The 19,832-nt window shown below is 33.9% G+C and overlaps 1 protein-coding gene across 4 annotated transcripts; it reads right to left on the bottom strand.

Moving 5' to 3' along the window:
* Positions 1 to 2,521: 2,521 nt before the first annotated feature.
* On the bottom strand, positions 2,522 to 18,947 carry LOC145592471 (uncharacterized). 4 transcript variants are annotated; one of them, XM_081648925.1, is made up of 18 exons: positions 18,788 to 18,947; positions 18,111 to 18,233; positions 16,748 to 16,865; positions 16,323 to 16,430; positions 16,077 to 16,195; positions 15,882 to 15,962; positions 9,401 to 9,571; positions 9,195 to 9,264; positions 8,950 to 9,104; positions 7,664 to 7,828; positions 7,502 to 7,573; positions 6,848 to 6,974; positions 6,415 to 6,741; positions 6,163 to 6,317; positions 5,691 to 5,858; positions 4,205 to 4,834; positions 3,674 to 3,808; positions 2,522 to 2,814 (listed from the first exon to the last, which is right to left on the bottom strand). In XM_081648925.1, exons 2-18 carry the CDS (start codon positions 18,225 to 18,227, stop codon positions 2,755 to 2,757), a joined length of 2,778 nt encoding a protein of 925 aa, XP_081505051.1. In that variant the 5' UTR covers positions 18,228 to 18,233; positions 18,788 to 18,947; the 3' UTR covers positions 2,522 to 2,754. The 4 variants fall into 4 exon arrangements, with proteins under 4 accessions (XP_081505051.1, XP_081505052.1, XP_081505049.1 ...); XM_081648926.1 differs by having other exon boundaries at positions 3,674 to 3,823; positions 9,401 to 9,544; XM_081648923.1 differs by having other exon boundaries at positions 3,674 to 3,823; positions 18,788 to 18,946.
* Positions 18,948 to 19,832: the final 885 nt, after the last annotated feature.

The raw sequence follows: 19,832 nt of genomic DNA, 5'->3' as shown, positions 1-19,832 counted from the left end.
AGAAAATGAAATATATATGATGATATCAAGTGTTGCCATGAAATTATGTTTGGATAATGCGATCAATTATTGATCATCATTTTGTAGTATATATGACCTCCGGAAGAAGGCATGCATCTAATTGTTATGACAATTCGAAACAAAACTATCGAATGAAATAATGGTAAACACTTATATTATTTCCACAAGTATGAAGAAATGAAGACGCTTCAATAAGTGCATCTGAAGATTTGAAGATTCAAATTCAATTTGAAATGATCAATTATCAAGAAATGGTATTCTGCTACATGGGAGAAGTAATCCAACGAACCATATCACGTTAGATTTATTGCACTAGAAGATTTCACGTTATGTATTTATAAGGGGGAGAAAATACACGCTGCACTCTTTTTCCCTTAACCATGGTTTTGTCCCACATTGGGTTTTCCTAGTAAGGTATTTAATGAGGCAACATCCGGAGCGTATTACGAAGAATGTTGTTCTCTTTTCCTTAATTAGGTTTTTACCCCACAGGGTTTTTCCTATTAAGGTTTTAACGAGGCACAATCTTCGACTATAGACATCCAAGGAGGAGTGTTATGAAATATTGTGTGGATGCCCATTATACTTGTTGTATCATTCCACAATATTCTAGATATATATACACCCCATCATAGGGAATTGAAATACACTTATCTATTCTCTCTGAATATCTCTCATGTTTCTCCTTATTTTATAACAAAAATCAGTTTTTTTAATTAGGGTGTTTAAAAAAAGTAAGGGTAATTTTGTAAAATCATTAAAAAAAATTACTAAAAAAGAAAGAAATCACTTTATTACGAGTAATGTGAAGTGGCCGTTTTAGAAAGTTATTGCGAGTAATATGAAGCGGATGTAGTATTATGTTCGTAACCCTGCCACCAAACAATGGGCCTCGATTCCACTTGCCCCGCTTCCTTCCAGTTATTCAAGCACCGCTCATACGCCCATTGGATTTGTTTGTGATGCTAACTATCATTTAGATGATCAAGGGGGCATTATCTTGAATCCAAATTGCAGGTTTACTTCTCAATTTCTCTCTTTTTAATATTAATCCGCGAATTAGTTTGGTAATGTTTACAGTAATTAATTATTCTAGTTAATGGGTTATATATTTAGTCCAATGTTAGCATGTTACTGATGAAATCGCTACATTCCAGGTTTAGGATCATACGAGCTTTTGGATCTTCTTGGATATCTGATGCTGAATTGGATATAGACATCTTCTCATCGGAGACTGGGGAATGGACAAGTACGGAGATTTCTCGTCAATGCGAATTTGTGGGCTTAAAAAGCTACGATAGTACACGTTGTTTATGATGGGAAGCTTTGTTTGCAAGTAGGACTAAGTGCTGTTCTCTATGATCCATACACTTATAAGATTCATGCTGGCATTGATCCACCAAAGGAGTTTCCCTACGAGGATCGTGAGTGTCTAGACGGATTCTGTTGTTCTCGCGGTTATTTGTGGGCTTCTCTTATGCACATCACAAGTCGGAGCCTCTTCATATGGAGGCTTAAACAAGATGAAGGCAATCAGTACTATTGGATTCTCCAAAGACGAGTTAGTTTATCGGACATATTCATGAACGATGCATTGGCTAACAATTGCATCAAGTTTGGTAGAGTGCTGATGCTTCACCCTGATTATCCAGCCATTGTGTATTTTTTTCTTGGCTCTCAAGGAGTGATTGTTTGGTAGAACTTGGAAACTGGAACAACACAAGTGGTTTACAAGTTTGAGAAACGTTTTTACTCTTGGGCTGATGTGTTTCTCCTTGAAACTCCTGCTGTGCCATACCCAATCTCAAATTTCCTGCGTCACGCTTTGGTTGACAAACAGAAAGACGACGAGCACGAATATACTTACTACTAGAACAAGCTCAAGGAAAGAAGATTCAAATTCAATACTTAATATTATGACGCTCTTAGACTATAATATCGTTTTAATTTCCAGATTGAATACTTATGTTCCATAGTTTTTTGTTTTTTTTTTTCTCGAGAAAACTATGTTCCATTAGATAAAAACTTTCAAGTTCTGCTTAATTTAAATTAGTTACACTTCGTGATCAAATATAATAGTCAATAAGTTTATATGCTAAATATAATCAACTAAATCGTCCATTAAAAATGATTTTCTTATTACTTATTATTTTTAGATATTAGTTATAATTTTGGGTCAAAATTATTAAGGTTGGCCAATAATTATAAACATTAACATAGGAACAACTAAGCATTGACAAATTTTTTAGAGCAACATTTGCTTCCATGTTAAAATTATATAAATAAATTACAAGACTTTTTTTTTTTTTTTTTTTTTTTTTTTTTGGAATTAAATTGATGAGAACAAATCATCCCAAGCCGTACCTTCAATGTGTTGCTTGATAGATGCCTTCAACAAGACGAATTGGTGGGAAAAAGCATTTACTCTTTTTTTTTTTTTTTTTTTTTTTTTTTTTTTGGGTTAAGCATTTACTCATTTAGAAATTCAACAAAGGCTAACTGTTCATCAAAATATTAATATTTAATTACCGCTCATGGATATACACATGATCTATAATTAGCTTGCATGTACTTTGGTACTCGAATTTGTATGAAGTTTTGAACAGCTATTCTAAAGAAAGACTTTCTCACTGATATCATCAGCGAAATTTCAATTAACATCAAAATTCACATCCACTGTTTGGGGAAAAGGAATTGACAGTATTTCACAAACTGACTGAACACTAGCTCACCTCAAGCAGAATTATCCTGAAGACGGCGACGCAGATCGCAGCGAAGCATTTCCACAAATTGCTGCAAAAGGAAAATGTTGGAGGTAAGCAAAGTGTCATTTAGACCATCCATAGATTTAATTAAAAAAAAATGCAACAGAAAATATTAAGTTTGAATAAAACACAAAACAAAATGGATTCTACATCGCAGCAAACAAGACAATGGTTCCAAGTTGGCTCATTATAAAAAGGCTCAAGGGACAGGTTGCCTAGAGTACAAAACTACTGAATACATACACATACTGAGGTAATAGGGATCCTTCCTATTTTTCAGCACCTCATTTAAGCGATAATGCTTGATAAAAGTCAAATTTTGGTGAACAATTTTAGTTGTTTGCCTCTGGTGCACCTTAGTTCTTAGGTTCGTATAAATGTTAGCCTAAACCACACCATGGAATGGAATAACCTATGTTAGAGTATGACATAAGGGGATGACTGGAATGATTCTCCTTTTTATCATTGCCATGCTTAATTGACCTATAAGTCTGAGGACATAAGGCGGTGACAGGGATGATTACCCTTTTTATCACTACCATGCTTAATTGACTACTTGCCTATGCAAACGTGAAAGTATATGACTTTACATAAATGCATGTTAGCAATGTAGAAGGTCAGAGAGATTCTTTACAATTTATTCATTAAAACAAGCTATTGAGATAAACCTTAAAAAATTTAGAAGACAATGTCTCTCTCTCTAGGATGATCCATGTAACCCCCTAAAATAGATGTAAATTGGCTTGCTAGAATACTGAATTTCCTTGGTAGTTATCACGAAAAGAAAAAAAAAAAAAAAAAAAAAAACACCCTATTCAACATATACTAGAATTTTGACTTCTTAAGAAAATGCTTGGGAATAATTAATAAAAAAAAATGGTACTTACATTAACAAGGTCTTGATTGCTACACAATTCATCTATAACATTTCTTCCAGTAGTTTCAGCAATCTCAGCAGCATTCTGAGCCATGGAACGAAATATATCTTGAGATGGACTGTGAAGGTCAATCCTCTGTACCGCCTCCTGAATATTATTCTGATAGGTATCAGGAAAAAAATATAATAATAAAAATAAAAAATGCAGCAAGCTCCGAAGCCTTTACTCTATACAAAAGAAAATATTGTTTCAAAGGTGTGAAGATTTAAATTTCAACACAATAATAAGAAAAACTCGACTTGGAAGACAAATTCAGATAAAGCTTTTAAACTCATCAAACATTACAAGAACTGAGAGCAAATGCCACATAAATCACAAATATAACAAGTGTCACTAAAAAATACAAGACTTTTATGGCATAATGTATGGGGAAAAAAAAATCTAAAAATTTAATTTAATTGAAAACAAGCTCATAAATCACAATTACATGCATGATACAATGCACTGACAACTTGTGATTATACTTGAAAGAAGATTTACCCGAGATACTGGACGAAATGAACTGTCTTCTAAACTTCTATCATTAGGCAGTGGCATCAGTTGAGGCATCATGTTTCGCAGCTGTTCATTCTGGACCGAACCACCACCCAGAACTTGAGAAACAACCGGCATCATTTGCTGAATCATACTAGAGAAATCAAGAGTACCATCTTCACCACTCCCCATGCCAGAAAACATACTCCTCATTTCTTCTGTATCAACTTGTTGAGCAAGTTGGTTGACAGTGTTTCTCATTGCTGGGTTTTGTGTGAACTGTTGTAGCATATTCCTCAGAACATCAGGAGAACCAACCCCTGTCTGCTGAGCAACCCCAGACAGAAGTCCATTTAAAGCTGGACTCTGAAGAAGCTGTGACATGGTGCCTGTCACATCTAACTGCCCATCAGAGCCCTGAGCACTAGTTTGCATGCCAGTCATGGACTGCTCAAATCCTTGCCCAGTCTGCCCACTACCAGGATCAGCTAAGCTACTCCTGCCAGCAATGCTTCGAGAAGCAAGAGACTGAAGAATCTGCTGGCCACTGATTCTAGCTTCTTGACTCTGATCAGGACTACTAGAAGTTCCAGCTTCACCACTCACAGGATGCATCTGTGATTGCCGACTTCGTCTCTGATCAAAGTAATACTTAATAATGTCAGAAATATATCTAAAGCAACATGCTATAGTTCCTAACCAAAGAGAAAAAGCTCATAAAACTACAACAGAAAATGTCAGAAACTCTAAGTAAACTCACTGCCAACAAAATAAAAGTCATAAGATACCAAGGCATTAGGATTGATATAGCATCATAGACTAACCATCAATCATAATCTGTTACACATTAACATTGTCAAAGCGACATTGGCACAGACAAAACGCAAATCTAATGACAGACAGTAACAAGATAGCATCAAAAAAATCAATTCTGCTGTAGATAGAAAAAAAGATAAATTTCTACATCAAAGTTAGTTCATTGACAAACTTTCAAACATTTAGTTGATCCAACATTTTGATCAGCACAAGATACAAGATAACATCTTCTGATATTTAATGCACAACTTCATGTTACTATGAATTAAAACCAGCTGAATTAGACAGCATGGAAGATTAACACAGGCATCACCAGATTTATTTCAGCAAAGGTTGAATCTAAAGTTGAAGGTCATTGTCTTATACAACAATACATTAATACATAAAGAAGGCTCAGCTAATAATCCAAATTATGGAATAAAGGCTTATGTATCACTCATCAGTTCTTTGGAGCATAAATTGAAAAGATAAGAACAAACTCTGCAAGAGATACTTTTCTTTACAGGAAAAGGCATACTGTAGAATTTTTTCTGTAATGAAGCTAACAAATAGCAAGAAAGGTGAAATTGCTAGCAAATACTTCAGATGCAGGCATTGACATTCAATATATTGGTTCATCACTCGAGAAAGAGAAGTTATCACTTCCTTTCAAATGAATAAAAAACGAGTACTTTACCTTGGGCTGCAGACCTCCACCTAAACCAAGTGGAACTTCTTTGGCACCAGTAGACTTGTCAGCTAGCTCTCCACTTTTGCAACTTGGAGAGCGTTCAGCCAAATACGCAGATTCCTCATTTGATTTTGAAGAATCACTTAGAACACTTTCCCTCCTTTCAGTTAGATCCTAAAACACACAAATAATAAATCAACTTTGATAAAACCTCGAAAGTCCTCACATTTTCAAATCTAAACAATGCCAGCGGAAACTAAAATTCCTTTAACGGAGCTCCAGACTAAGGTAGACACTAATGTAAGGAGCTTTAACCATACAATTGCATGAAGGCTGTATTTAAAATAGGTTTTAAGGAAAGACACGAGTACAATACATGAGGATCGTTCCTATTATATTTAATTGATGAAAATTTTAAGATGCTTCAACTCAATATCTAGAACATTTTATTGAAAGAGACAGTCAAGAATCATGATACCTTTTCAGCCTGTTGTCCAGATACAGATTCCAGGTGTGATTCATGCGACTCCCCACTACTCTCAGAATGAATGGTTTGAGATGGATCAGTAGTATCAGCATTATCTCCACCTGATCCAGCAGCAGAATTTGGGACAACAGGATTCTCTTGCTGTCCTAAAAGTTAAAATAATAATTAAAAAAGAAAACACCTTATTAAGCCAAGCTTAATACGGACAATTAACAGTACAATAACTAGTATTAAGAAAGTTACCAGGAGTAGTCTGATTGTCTCTGCGCATGTTTTCAAGGAGATTTCTGATCTGGGAATTTACTTGAGAAATAACTGATGAAAATGAAGCAGCATCAGGAGATGAGGATGTGGAAACAACACCTATAGGTTGTGACGTAGTAGGAATTGGGGAAACAGCAACAGTTGCAGTACGAGATGGTACAGTAGCAGCAATAACATTTCTCACAGGGAATACTCGGGTTGCACCAGAATCATCGGAGGCACTAACACCACCACGCTCACCCTGTGCTCCTTCTCCACCAGCAGCTCTTGCACCAACCGCAGAGACTACTGGAGAGAGTGATGTCCCTGTATCATCAACAATCCCATATTAACCAACCTAGATTATGTTTATGTACTGCAGCAGATCAAAATCTCAAGCAGCCTTTTTATAAAATAATAGGAATCTTCTTACCAGCATGTATGTGAATGTTAATCTGCCTGGGAGCACTTCCAATTATCCCAACTGGAACAGAAGTTCCCGTATTTGGAGCAACAACAGCAGGAGCACTGAAAAGTGGGCTGGTTTGATGGGGAAAAGGCTGCATATATATAATAATAATTAAAATTATTTAATGGAAGATCCTAGCAACATACAACAGCCCTGTCAGCATCCAGCTAAACAAAAAATATTCCAAGCAGCAGCAAAACTATAGATCCAAGCAATTTACATAGATAAATAAAGAAATACTATAGTCTTATAGACGAACAAAATGTAGCAACTAGCAAGTAGTGGTGGAATGCTTTTGAATAACAATTTTAATCTGAGGCATTCCTTTACAAGCATAAAGCACCAAAAGACAAACAAGCAAACCAGCACTTTAGGAATAACTAATCGACAACTATCATCTCTGAACACATCATTATATTACCAACTACTACTAAAAAAATCAACTTAAAAATATAAAAGTTAATAAATTATTTCACTCAATCTTAGCAGAGATCAGCTCCAAAGAAGTAAAACCCTAACGTGATAAGCCAGGGAAAATAACACCAATTCCGTCCTCTTATCAAACCAGTTTCACTAGAAGAGTCACCATCTTAAGACATAATAATTGAAACAACTAACCTGAACCATTATAGGATTAGGTCCCGATGGCGATATGTAGACTGCATGTCCAGCATTAACCACAGCCTCTGCCTGTAAACCAAACCAAGAAAAATGAGGATAAAGCACTCTATCAATTAAATTTGTAATATCAGCTAAGTGTATAAGATTGAGAGCACGTACAGGAGACTGCCCCATTCGCAACATTAATATGGTCCGACCAAGTTCTAGCAAAAGAGCACCTAAATGCTGCATTGTTAGACCTACTTGTACTGACTCACTCTGGATCTGACTCCTCGCAGAAGCATCAGTTGATCCAGATTCTTGCTCCAACCGTCCTGCAATGTGCTAAATGCATACAATTGCAACAAACTGGTATCAGCATAACAAGTTGGATCACATAGAAAGAAGGCAAACATGTCACATCTATAATCATTACTTCATCAGTTTATCAATCTTGCACATAGATATACAGAAACTTAGCAAACACCAAATCAAGAGAAGGCAAGAAACAACCAGTGCCACAACAATTGAATTTCATCAAAAATGTAATTCAAAAGTTCAGAAAGCCAAAAAGATAAATATGTAATTACAATACAAATACATCGACATCACACAAGATGACATTCTTCAAATGGCTTGCAAAGAAAGTTGTATGGAAGGGAGAGGAAAATAAAGCGGGGAAACAACAAGCTTCCTTAGGAAAAAGCTAGAGAGAACTGAGAGCAGCAAGGGAACGTGATTCAATCCTCAAACTTAAATCAGCTGAAGCTGTGTATTTGGCACATCTAGAATACAAATCAAGGAAACAGACATCCAGAAATCACTGCAACCTAATGTTCTGCATGGGGTGGGTGGATGAGAGAGAGAGAGAGGGAAGGAGGGGGGGGGGGGGGGGGGGGGGGGGGGGCTAAAAATATATTCACCCTGCTGAAGGGAAAAAGATGATATTACAACCCATAATGACTTAAGCTATTAATCTTCTCACATTTTTGTTTCCAGGGAAGCTCAATGGATACCATTTCATCCATAATAAGAACACAAGTGATACGTGTGCTTTAGGAAAAAGTGGATCCATTATGTGGAATCTTTCATCCAATGTATGGATAATTTAGAATTTAAAATGTTAAATGTGTGTTAAGCTGCTCACTATCACATTATTAATTGTTTTACTATCTACATGAAGCATCATCCTAGTAAGTAATAGCATGAGTTTAATAGAAAAAGTAAAGGGAAACACAAATGTGTATGGTGAAGTGATGAGCTATTTAAAAGCCAACATTGTAGTCCATAAAAGTTTGGAAATCAAAAATAAGACAATATATCACTACAATTAGCCACCTTCTTCATTGAAAAATCTTACATCTTTCAATCAACTTAGCCCACGACACTAATCTATTCTCAATAAGAAAAAATATACTAGTATATGCAACTTTAAGCAAACAAGAGTACTAAGGTATGCAGCGTACAGAAAGTGATGCAGCAGCTAGACCACTCAGAAGCCGTTCTGCACGTCTCAAAACTATGCTTAATGCTTCGGGTGTAGGCAATCCTCTGGAATTCAAGGGTAATTCCATAGCTGGTTGATCTGCCAGGCCACTTGGAGATGTAGAGGGTTGATATCCTACAGTTATGATGAGACAAGGTTAACAAGGAAAACCAAAATGGAAAAATAAAGAGAAACGATTCAGCAAAAGGTCTTTTGAAAAGTCACCATTTTGAGAGAGAAACCCCTCCATGCGACTTATAAACTCAGAAAGTGTGTTGAGTGAATCTGGAATTGGCTGAGACACCAATTAAAACAAGCAAGATTATATAGTCTATAAAAATAAAATACGTAGTAGTAATAATAAAAAGCAAAGTAACGAGCGATAAAACTAAACAGGCACAAAAAGATAGCGCAAACAGAGAAACCAGTACCATGTTTAGTGAAGGCGGTGGGATTGAGATTCCGGCTAAGGGAACATGGAATGGTTGACTCAAGAATGGCTGCCCAAACTGTGTTTGATTGCCGGCTTGGCTTTGACTCCCATTGCCACCTTGGCTTTGTTCTGTATCATTTCCCTGAGGAAGTGGGCCAGAAGGATTTGCCTACAGTTAAACAGAATAATCAACTAACTTTTAAAATGAATCATGCTCTATGACATTTCATATAAAATTATATTCCATTTGCATGTCAGTCACATCGCTGAACGTGGCTATTAATTAAAGGTATTGCAAGACCTAGTACAAGAACAGGACACAAGAGCTAACACCTAACTGACACTGAGACAAGGAAAGAGCGGAAAGCCTGGTGTGAAGACTTTGTAAGTCGCTGCTCCTCATCTTTCACAAATCACTATCGTTCAACTAATCAATTTTAGTTAGTAAGTTATAGTAACACAATTTTTGCTCATTATGTTTGTCTTGCTTTTAGTCTACTTTCATTTCAATACATTCTTTCTTTGTTATAAATTTTGCGGATGATTCCGATGACGATTAATGTTAGCTATCCTAAAACATTTTGGGACTAAGGCAATAAACATCCAACGACAAACCTACACCATACTGGGTAAATACAATGATAAAAAAAAAAAAGGAACAATCTTGAACCTCTTTGCTTAATTGCTGTCTCCAAAGTAACACCCAAGTCTATTTATACAATCAGCTAACAACATTATTGTGATAATACTATATTGCCGTAGTTGGATAAAGAAACTAAATCAACCTATTCCCTGCACCCCATCCCGACTATCTTGTCTCCCTTATCAAACTTCTAATGTTTTATTCATTTCAAGCCTCCACGGAGTCCACCCCCCATCTTTCCGATATGTACTTATCCCTCTACCTTCATTCCTTTCCGCCTGTCCCTCCAATTCGACTTTGGATGAAGCTGGTTTCGTGTAGTGCTAGTGTAAAACAAGGAGATGATTGTGATAATTCTATGTAAGTAGAATATATCAAAAAGAGTTTGGTATTAATTCTCAAGGTAGTAAATCTGGTGACCGAGCCACCGAGGTGGCATGTGTGCTTTCTAGATGTCCATGAAGGATGATGAATATTTGTTAGCCACTGTGAGTCCATGGCAATGGCTATAAAAGGAATTTTTTTTTTTAAAAAAAGAACAAAAAAAAAAAAAGTTCGCAATTCACGATTGTTTTCTCATTTGTGTTTTTTGGTTTTTTTTTTTTTTCAAACCGCAAAGGACAGGCTTAATTACTTAGATCATGCATAGCAAGCTCTAGAAATCAAGTTGGGATCACATTGTCCCACAATCGTCGGCCAACCTCCCAAGGGTGAGCAATTCATGTATAAACCTATTCCCTCCTCTCTAAACAAAAGACAGAGACACATTATCAAAACTATTACACAAAGCAAGGATACTCTCAATAATTATATGTAAGGAGCTGGAACTAGCCACCCGATTACGAAGAGCTTGGATCAACTTCTGAATGCCCATGTCCTTTGGAAGCTGCACCCCAAAATCAACTTCTAGATCACCATTTTTTTTTTCTCATTTTCAATCACCATTTTCCCAATTTGGTTAGCCAAAACCACTCTTTCAATCATTTTTCTTAGGGTTTTCATTTGAATAAGATGGCAAGAAAATGTCTTTAATCTTACAGTCTGAGATTGTGAAGTTAGTGAAGTTACAAGTACTCAACCAGTCAGCCATTAATGATGATAGCAATTTAAGATGAGATCAGCAAAAAAATCAGGTGAGGAAGAAAGAAAAGGAGAGATAAATGTCAAAACAATCTTCCATTTCATTCCAAATGAATGTGATTATCTTAAAAGGAGAAAATGAATAATAGATGCTATCAAATGAATAAAAAAATGGAGATATTTTTGACGAATAATCCACCTTGTCCGGCGTGCTCAAAATGAGCCAACCTTTGCGTAATGAGGGAACAATATTTGCCCCCTATTTTTTCAAAACCGTCCCTTCACAGGCTTAAAAGTTGGTACCAAGTTTTAGAAGGTAACTTGCAATGTGTCACCTTCTAATTGATCCTCTTTTTTTAATTAGCAAATGGTTTTGCATGAGAATGAGGTATTTATCGTAAGGGATGGAGGAAGAAGACTTTCGTGGAGGACTATACAGAATAATCACTTTTGGTTCATGTAGTTGACCCTATTTATGGGATTAAAGCTTTGATTGATGATTGAATTAAAAAAAAAAAAAAAAAAAAAAAACAAAACAAAAATCCGACAGCGAACCCTGTCCCACGCCACCCTCCCTTCTCGTTCCCCCACCTGAACGCCACCCCTTCCCCACCCCCGCCATCTCGTAATTAATACTTACAGAACAACATAGTCATATTGGATCTTATTAGATTTGTCTCAATGATAGCAAATGGGAAAAACAAAAATGTTGCAAGTATAAAATAGATATAAGAATGAAAGTGTAGGCACAAAAATTTTATGTAAGTATCGGATCTTATACAGGTCAGAAGTCAAAATATTGTATAAAGTTTATTTAACTATTAATTAAATTCAATTATTTTGGGTGAAATATATTAAATTAGCCCATTTTAATTATTTTAATTAAATTGTTTATTTAATAGTGAAAACCAACTAATGGGTTAAGCTTTTATAAATAAGTCATGATTACCGGGTCACAAGCCTAACTCCAATGTACATCAAACCCTAACACTAGGGTATCTTCACTCTAAAAATAAAGCTCTTTCTATTTCATTTAGGGGGAAGAGGAAAACAAGTAGAATCAAAATACGGAGAAAGCCTCTCAAATATTCTAAACCTCTCCGGAGACAACCTCTCATCAAATACTCTAAACCTTTCTAGAGATAAAATTTCAAAACCTAGAAGAAGAACAATAAGCATTCGACGTGCCGTTCTACTCTAGAAGATCACCCGTGGAAAATATCAAGCCTCGACACGAAGGAAAGAAGAAATTCAAATCATCAAGAACATCAGTTCAACCTAGAGATCAAGCCTCATCGGCCCTCAATGTCCCTCAATCAAGAATTCAAGTCAAAGGTCTTCATCAACAACAAGTCAAAGGTCTAAATCAACGTAAGTCAATCAAATCTTCAATCGAAATCAAGCTTCAACGGCTTTTGTTCGAGAATCAAGTCAATCCGTGAATTACATCAAAGTCAAAGTGGAGATCAAATCAGAGGATCAAAATTAGAGATTGTACCCAAAATTATCAAATTAATAAAACTAACATTTTGTTTCATTTATTTTGAATATGTATTTTGCAGATTTAAAATTTGTAAACTTGTGTTTACCGAAAGTATAAAATTTTAATCTTATTACCTAATAATATTTAGGTATCATAATAATATACTTAATACAATAACTAAAAAGGAAATTATCATACTATCACTATATTTAGGTATAATACTATCACTATATTTATTACACCTGATAATATAATTGTTACTATAATAACTAAAAAGGAAATTATCACTTCAAAATAGCTAATTCAGTGTCAATTAATACTCCTAATACTAAATTCACTCACTTAATTTAGTACAACGGAATAGCTCCGATCCATTTTGTACTTTCCAGTTTACACTACCTTTTAATGCTTGCCAATGCAAATTTTTTATTATAAATACTCTACCGTTCCTTTCATTTTTAATTTTTATACTTTACCTTTTTTGTTTTTATGCTTGCCAATGTAAATGTTTAATCATAATTCTCCCTCCATTCTTTAAAGTCTACTCACTTGCTTTATTTTATTTTAGATCTACCACATATACAATCTTACCCCTTTTACCCAACAATTATAAAACATTTTCACACTCTCTCTTATTTTATCCACCTTTATCTTACACCCACCAATCCTTTTGCATTCTCTCCTTTACTTTATCCTACTTTATCTAACCACCATTCTTTTTTTTAAAAAAAAAAAGAAAAAAAATTTGGCATGAAGTAACTTTAGTAAAATTAACCCCCAACATACTAAGCAACTCAAAAGATGATATCTTCCTGACCTAAACATTTCATCTATATAAATTAAGTGTGTCTCGAGTATCACCATATAAGTAAACCCTTGTAGCCAATGATAGGTTCTAAAACTTCTAATTATAAATGCTGTCAAAGATAAGTGGATTGCAATATTTCATAAATTTTAGAACTATCAGCAGGAGATTATACAAGCTCAAAGAAGGGGAAAATAATGAAAATTTAATATTTTTAGAAATGACTATGTCCCTCACATTTCTTACAATCTTACTTGTCATCAACATCATAGTATGTCACAGATCTTAATATATTACTATAATACTACGTATGTAGTTATGTACTACCCCCATTTCACAATGTCCTTGAAAAATACTTTTTGCATAAGAATTAGATGAAGACGAGTGATTACATGTAAATTGTCATTCGGTGTAGGATAGGAGAATAAAATTTGAATATCATTACCAAAAATGAAAAAAGAAAAAGTGTAAAGAGCTAAAAATAAGTTGACAAATGAGGAAGAGTAAAAATAAGAAGGAACAAAAGTAATATTATGCTTTTTGAAATTTAATAGGTTAATTGGCTTAGAATAATACCAACCATCAATGGCGTGTGCAAAATAATATGAACTTTACTGTTTGTTATTAGTGGTACCACCTTTAATACTATATTTGCAAAATAGTACGCCGGTCACCGAAAAAGTATTACGAGCCGTCTATATTTATTATTATTTTTTTGTTATTAATTTTCTGTTTTCATTTCAAATTATATATTATGTTAACAATTTCCTTTACAGTACTATCTAAATTAATAATACCCCACACCTTTGTTAGGCTTTTTTTTTTATAATTGTCAATATGTATTAATTTTATTTTTTTCAAAATACATGTATCAATTTTTACTACCACACAATAGTAAATAGGGTATTTAAATGCATTATTATTTTGACATAATTAGTTTAAAAAATCCAAAAAAAATTCCCCACATTATTTTGGTCAGTGAATGTGGGAAATTTTGGATTTTTAAAACAATTTTTAAAGTATTTATATCAACATAATAATCCATTTATATACCTTATATACTATTGTGTGATAGAAGAAATTAATACAAGTATTTTATTTTTAAAACAATTTTTTAAACTATGTATATCAACATAATAATCCATTTATATACCTTATATACTATTGTGTAATAGAAGAAATTAATAAAAGTATTTTGAAAAAAAAAATATTTAAACACATAAAGACAATTAAAAAAAAAAGAGAGAGGTGAGGCAATATTAATTTGGATTATAAAGGAAATTGTTAGCATAATATATTAATATGTATTTTGAAAATAAAACATAAAATTAATAAAAAAAAATAATAATAAATATAGATAGAATATTCCTCGAAATACTTTTTGGGTAACTGGCGTACTATTTTGCACATATAATACAAAAGGTGGTACCGCTAATAGCAAATAGTTGAGTTCGTATTATTTTGCACCCACCGTTAATAGTTGGTATTATTTTAAGACAATTTTCCAATTTAATGTTGTATTTATATTACAAATAGAAAAGTAATCACTTTGTCCCATATTAGTTTATACACTTTCTTTTTTTCCATTTGTCCTATATCAGTTTTTACTGTTACATTTTAGTTCAAGACCCCATTATTATTTTACTACAGCCATTTTTCCAATATCAAAAATTAGGGTTCTAACACTCTCACATTGAATAAAAGATACTACACTACCATTTATCAAATTAATACCACACTATTTCCTTTCACATCTACCTTTCTAATAAAATAATAATAATACAAACAACTTATCACCTTATACATGGAATGATAAATGTCAATACTTATAGGGAATGGAAGTAGAGCAATGATTTAAGAGGTCACACCTTATGGTATTCTTACCCAATAAACCCTAGCCTCTATTGATTGGGGAAAAAAAAAAAAAAAAAAAAAAAAAGGAAAATCGGGGCCGATTTTGGACATTAATAGTATTTGCTATATTTATTTGTGATTGTCATTTTTTTTTTTTTTTTTTTTTTTTTTTTGCTTTTGATAAATTAGACTCCACCACTTGTAACTCATCAGAATTTAAAAACAAAAGTAATATCATTGATTATCATCAATATTCAAGAATAGACCATAAAATTGCACTCAACCAATTTAATTGGAAATTGTAAACTAAATTGCTAAATTAGGATCTTTAAACCTATCTAAATCTATGTAAATATCATCCAATTGTCGCATGATTCTTTATTGTTAGAAATTGTTATGTTCACCAAAAAGTTAAATTAATTTCTTAATGTAATAGATACTACTGTGTTTAGCTAATAACCCTTTAAGTTATTATCCCTTTGCCAGAACGGTTCCTGACATAAGTCATCATCAGCAATGCATTGCAAGAGCCAAAGATGTATTAAAAGTAAGGATTTCATACAGAATATACATAAACTCATGAGAATCATATACAAACAGATAAAAATTCTCACAGCAGCAATGTTTGGAGCACCAAATGTAGCATTTGTAGTTTGATTGCCAACACCTAATGAATTCAAAACAGCTCCAATAACCTACAAAATAAAGAGCAGATTTTTTTTAAAACTTCTTGATTACTAACCAAAAGAGAGGGGAAAAAGGAAATGTAATCACAGTACACATTCCACTATTATTTAAATCATACGCACCCGACTGAGATCAGAAGCACCTCCTTCACCTTGATCACCAACATTGAGGGTACCAAGAACAACACTATGGGAAATTTGACCAACACGATTCCGAGGAAGCCCAGCGCTACCATCGATTCCTTATAATTCACAAAAAAAAAAAACAAAAAGTGAACCGACAATGTTGGTCATGCTTCATAGAGATACACTCTTCCCACGAAATACAGAAAGAATATGTAGGATGCAGAATAAAATAACATTACATACCTTGGGTCCTAATGTTACCAGCAGCATCAGTAGAACCAATACCAGATGAAGTTTGTGGTTGGGTTGGTTGCCTTTCAACTAAATGCAAGGTATCCCCACTTTCCACATCTGAAAATAGTCAAGGAAACACCGTAGCAGAAGATATGTGAACTCAGCAACACAAACTAGATTCCGACGATAGGGCCACAACGAACTCTTCAACACTTGCCTTGCAAGCGATGATACTAAACATCAAACAGCAGGTCATACATAGAAAGCATAAAGATAGATTTATCAAATTCACACAGTCAAATCTCATCTAGACAACAAGAAAAATATGTTTGGATCTATCCAGACAACAAAGGAAAAACACGTCAAGGGGATTCTGCTGCTAGCATAAGATGGAATTTTATAGAAACTATATATTATAACTAATTGCAGGATACGGTACTCAGAGAGTACGTGTTCATCCTTTAAAACCTTTCCCCTGAATATAAGCCGTTGCTGCCCCACAGGAACACCAACTTTATCAGCAATAATTCCCTTAAATGAGGACACGAGCATCTGAAACATCAAGATTACAAATATATCAGATCACTGCGTATGTATGCTTAATTTTAAAGACCACATATTTTGATACATTAAGATAACACTTTATATATATAAATAAGCAACATTAACATTCCAGAAATCTAGACTTCTCATTCGATAAGCCATTTTGGAAAAAGAAAAAAAAAAATTTGAACAACCACCATTTTATAAAATTTTGACATAAAGAAATAATTCAAATAGAGTCAATCTTATATGATAACAAATCAACAATCAATTTGTTACTAAATACGACACACTTATTCTGGTCTTGCAGCCAACTCAAATAGCTGAGAATAGTTTTACTGGGAACGTGATACAGATTCCAGCTTCTTGAACCAAATTTGTGCAATCAAAACACAATTCTATTCAGCGAACCCTATGTGTTTAACAAACTTTAAGACCCAAATAGCCAAGTCACTACAGGTAGCGTTACGCTCTTATTCATATATCATGAAATGTATCGTACGGTTGTACCACATACCATATAACATTGCTTCCAAATCAATATATATACATATAAAAATTAGCAACCAACCTAATACTTTCACTAGATAATTACATACATAATTACATAAGATAGTGTATTTACTGATGTTATAAATGAACAAGCTCTTGCAAGACTGGCATTAAATACTTTCACTTCATGAGCAAGAAAAGGCGCGTAGAATTTAAGAAAACCTTCCGTTTCACATAATTATACTCCACACAACAATCTTGAAACCCTCCACTCCAGCCGTCCTCAAAATAAGTTTTTCAAATGTGAGACAAATAAGTACACAAAAAGCTTTGCCAGAAATAGAATATAGGGTAAAACTTACCTGAATTATCATTAGTCCTAACCCCAAAATAAAATTTACAGCCAAGCCTTAATAAACTGCATGATAAAGACTATCGATGCAAAATCATCAAGTAGATGTTTTTCCAAAAGAATCTTTTCAAGCCAACAGTCAGGTTTTATTTTACAAGAATAATTCTATGTCCAGATTGATTCGTTAAGTTAATTTAATAATGACAGTATTTCAAAACCTATACCTAAGACAACATTGAAATAACACAATGAGATCTCAATATTTAATTTTTTAATATGGAATGTAGAGTCATAAAGCGCAATGATGACATGTAGATAAATGTTCCTTTCCCCAGAGAAAAAATAAAGTTAACAGGAAAATAAGCAAGAAGAGTAAAAGGAGGACAAGATGAAAACAGTTAGACACCTACATTCTTGTCGACCTGAAAATTATACATCTGAGAGTCCAAAGTCTTGATGTTGAGATCCAAAGTTGAATCAGGCGTGCCACTTGTGCTGGCACCCTCTGTAGATGGCTGCTCCGCCATTATAGTCTACAACGCAAATGGCACCACAACAATTAATCAACTTGCACAAGCTATATAATGATCATGGATATCCAAGACAACCTAAATGCGCACACGACAACAATAGTTCCAGGTGCCAAACAATCGCTTAAAGCATAAATAGACGCTCGAATAACAGATAGAGCAACAGCAAATTTCGAGCCATATGTTAGACAAAACCTAAGCCCGTCCCTGTGCAAGGGCGGGAGAGGCAGCCGCCCTAAACCGGAGGAGATGAAGTCCATTTTCATGGTAAGGGTCATATAAACCTAAGCCAGCAACACATTAGCAATCAAACTAGATTCAATTATCAAATTAGACTCCAAAAATCAAGTTAAATTCTACTTGATTAAACATTTGAACAGCAAAATTCCGGCAAAAAGATCGTCAGTTATAATCATTCATAAATTGAGTATTTCTAACCAAGAATTCAATAATTAAAATCAGAAGAACCCTAAATTGACTATAATGACAATCAAATTAAAAATTAACACTAGATTGTGAAATTGATATTCGATGCTTAAAAAGCAAACACATTTTACCTCAAAAAGCTGGTTGAATGGAGGAGAGAAAGCTTAGAAGCAGCTTTAATGGAGATATCAGAGTACGCTTCAATGGAGGAAAGAGAGAGAGAGAGAGGGGTGAAACGAGACAGAAGAAACGTGAAAAAGGGTCTGGAAGGGGGAAAAGGAAAATATAGATCTACCAGGACCAAATCTAATTAATGACACCAATAATGTCACTCCATAACCGTAATTAGTGCTCCCTCCGTCCCCTAATTTACGTATGTTTTTTTTTTTTTTTTTTTTTGAAAGCTTATCTACGTACTTATTTTCCCTTTTTTTATGGAAATTAAGGAATTTAAAGATTCCTTAAAATCCATTATTAAAAAGTACAAATGTACCTATAGGCTTAGAGAAGAAAAAAATAAAATAAAATAATTGGTGATTACTGAACAGATATAGAGAGAAAGTGTTGGAAAATAATGTCAAAAGTTCCAAAAAAAAATAATAAAAAATAAAAGAAAATTGATAAAAACTCATCAAAAAGAAGGAATATTGTCAAAAAAATATATTCCTTAAATAAAAACTAGCCTTCTGACCCGTGTAATGCACGGGTTATTCATAAAAAATTGCATAGAAAAATGAATTAGGAAATATCAATAAGCCATTATAGTTATAATGTGTGAACAAAAATATGATTAAAGAAATTTAATTTTTGGATTGTACTTGAAAATGGGGATTAAATGAGGGGGTTGTTAACCACCGCCCTCAAATCTCCGAGTAACGCCCACAAAATAAAACTAAATTTACAAACTTAGCCTTGTGTATTATCACAATTGTTTTTAGTTACTACCATCTACTTTCACCGGCACCCATTTCACTCCACTCCATAAACTTTCACCACCACCACCCTTTACTTACAAATCACCACCACACAACCTTTGTTAATAGTAGTTAGGACAGTTAGTTATTGGTAATAGGACAATCTATATATATATCAATTATGCTCTTAAAAAAATATATGCTCTTAATTCTAGCACTGGCTGATAATTTGGGGCACCGCCGCCACCACCATCCTTATCAA

The sequence above is a fragment of the Chenopodium album genome, chromosome 18 (genome assembly GCF_948465745.1).
Source record: "Chenopodium album chromosome 18, dcCheAlbu1.1, whole genome shotgun sequence".
NCBI classification, from domain to species: Eukaryota; Viridiplantae; Streptophyta; class Magnoliopsida; order Caryophyllales; family Amaranthaceae; genus Chenopodium; species Chenopodium album.
Note: the sequence above shows the minus strand (reverse complement) of the source record. Positions and strands in the feature narration are given on the sequence as shown.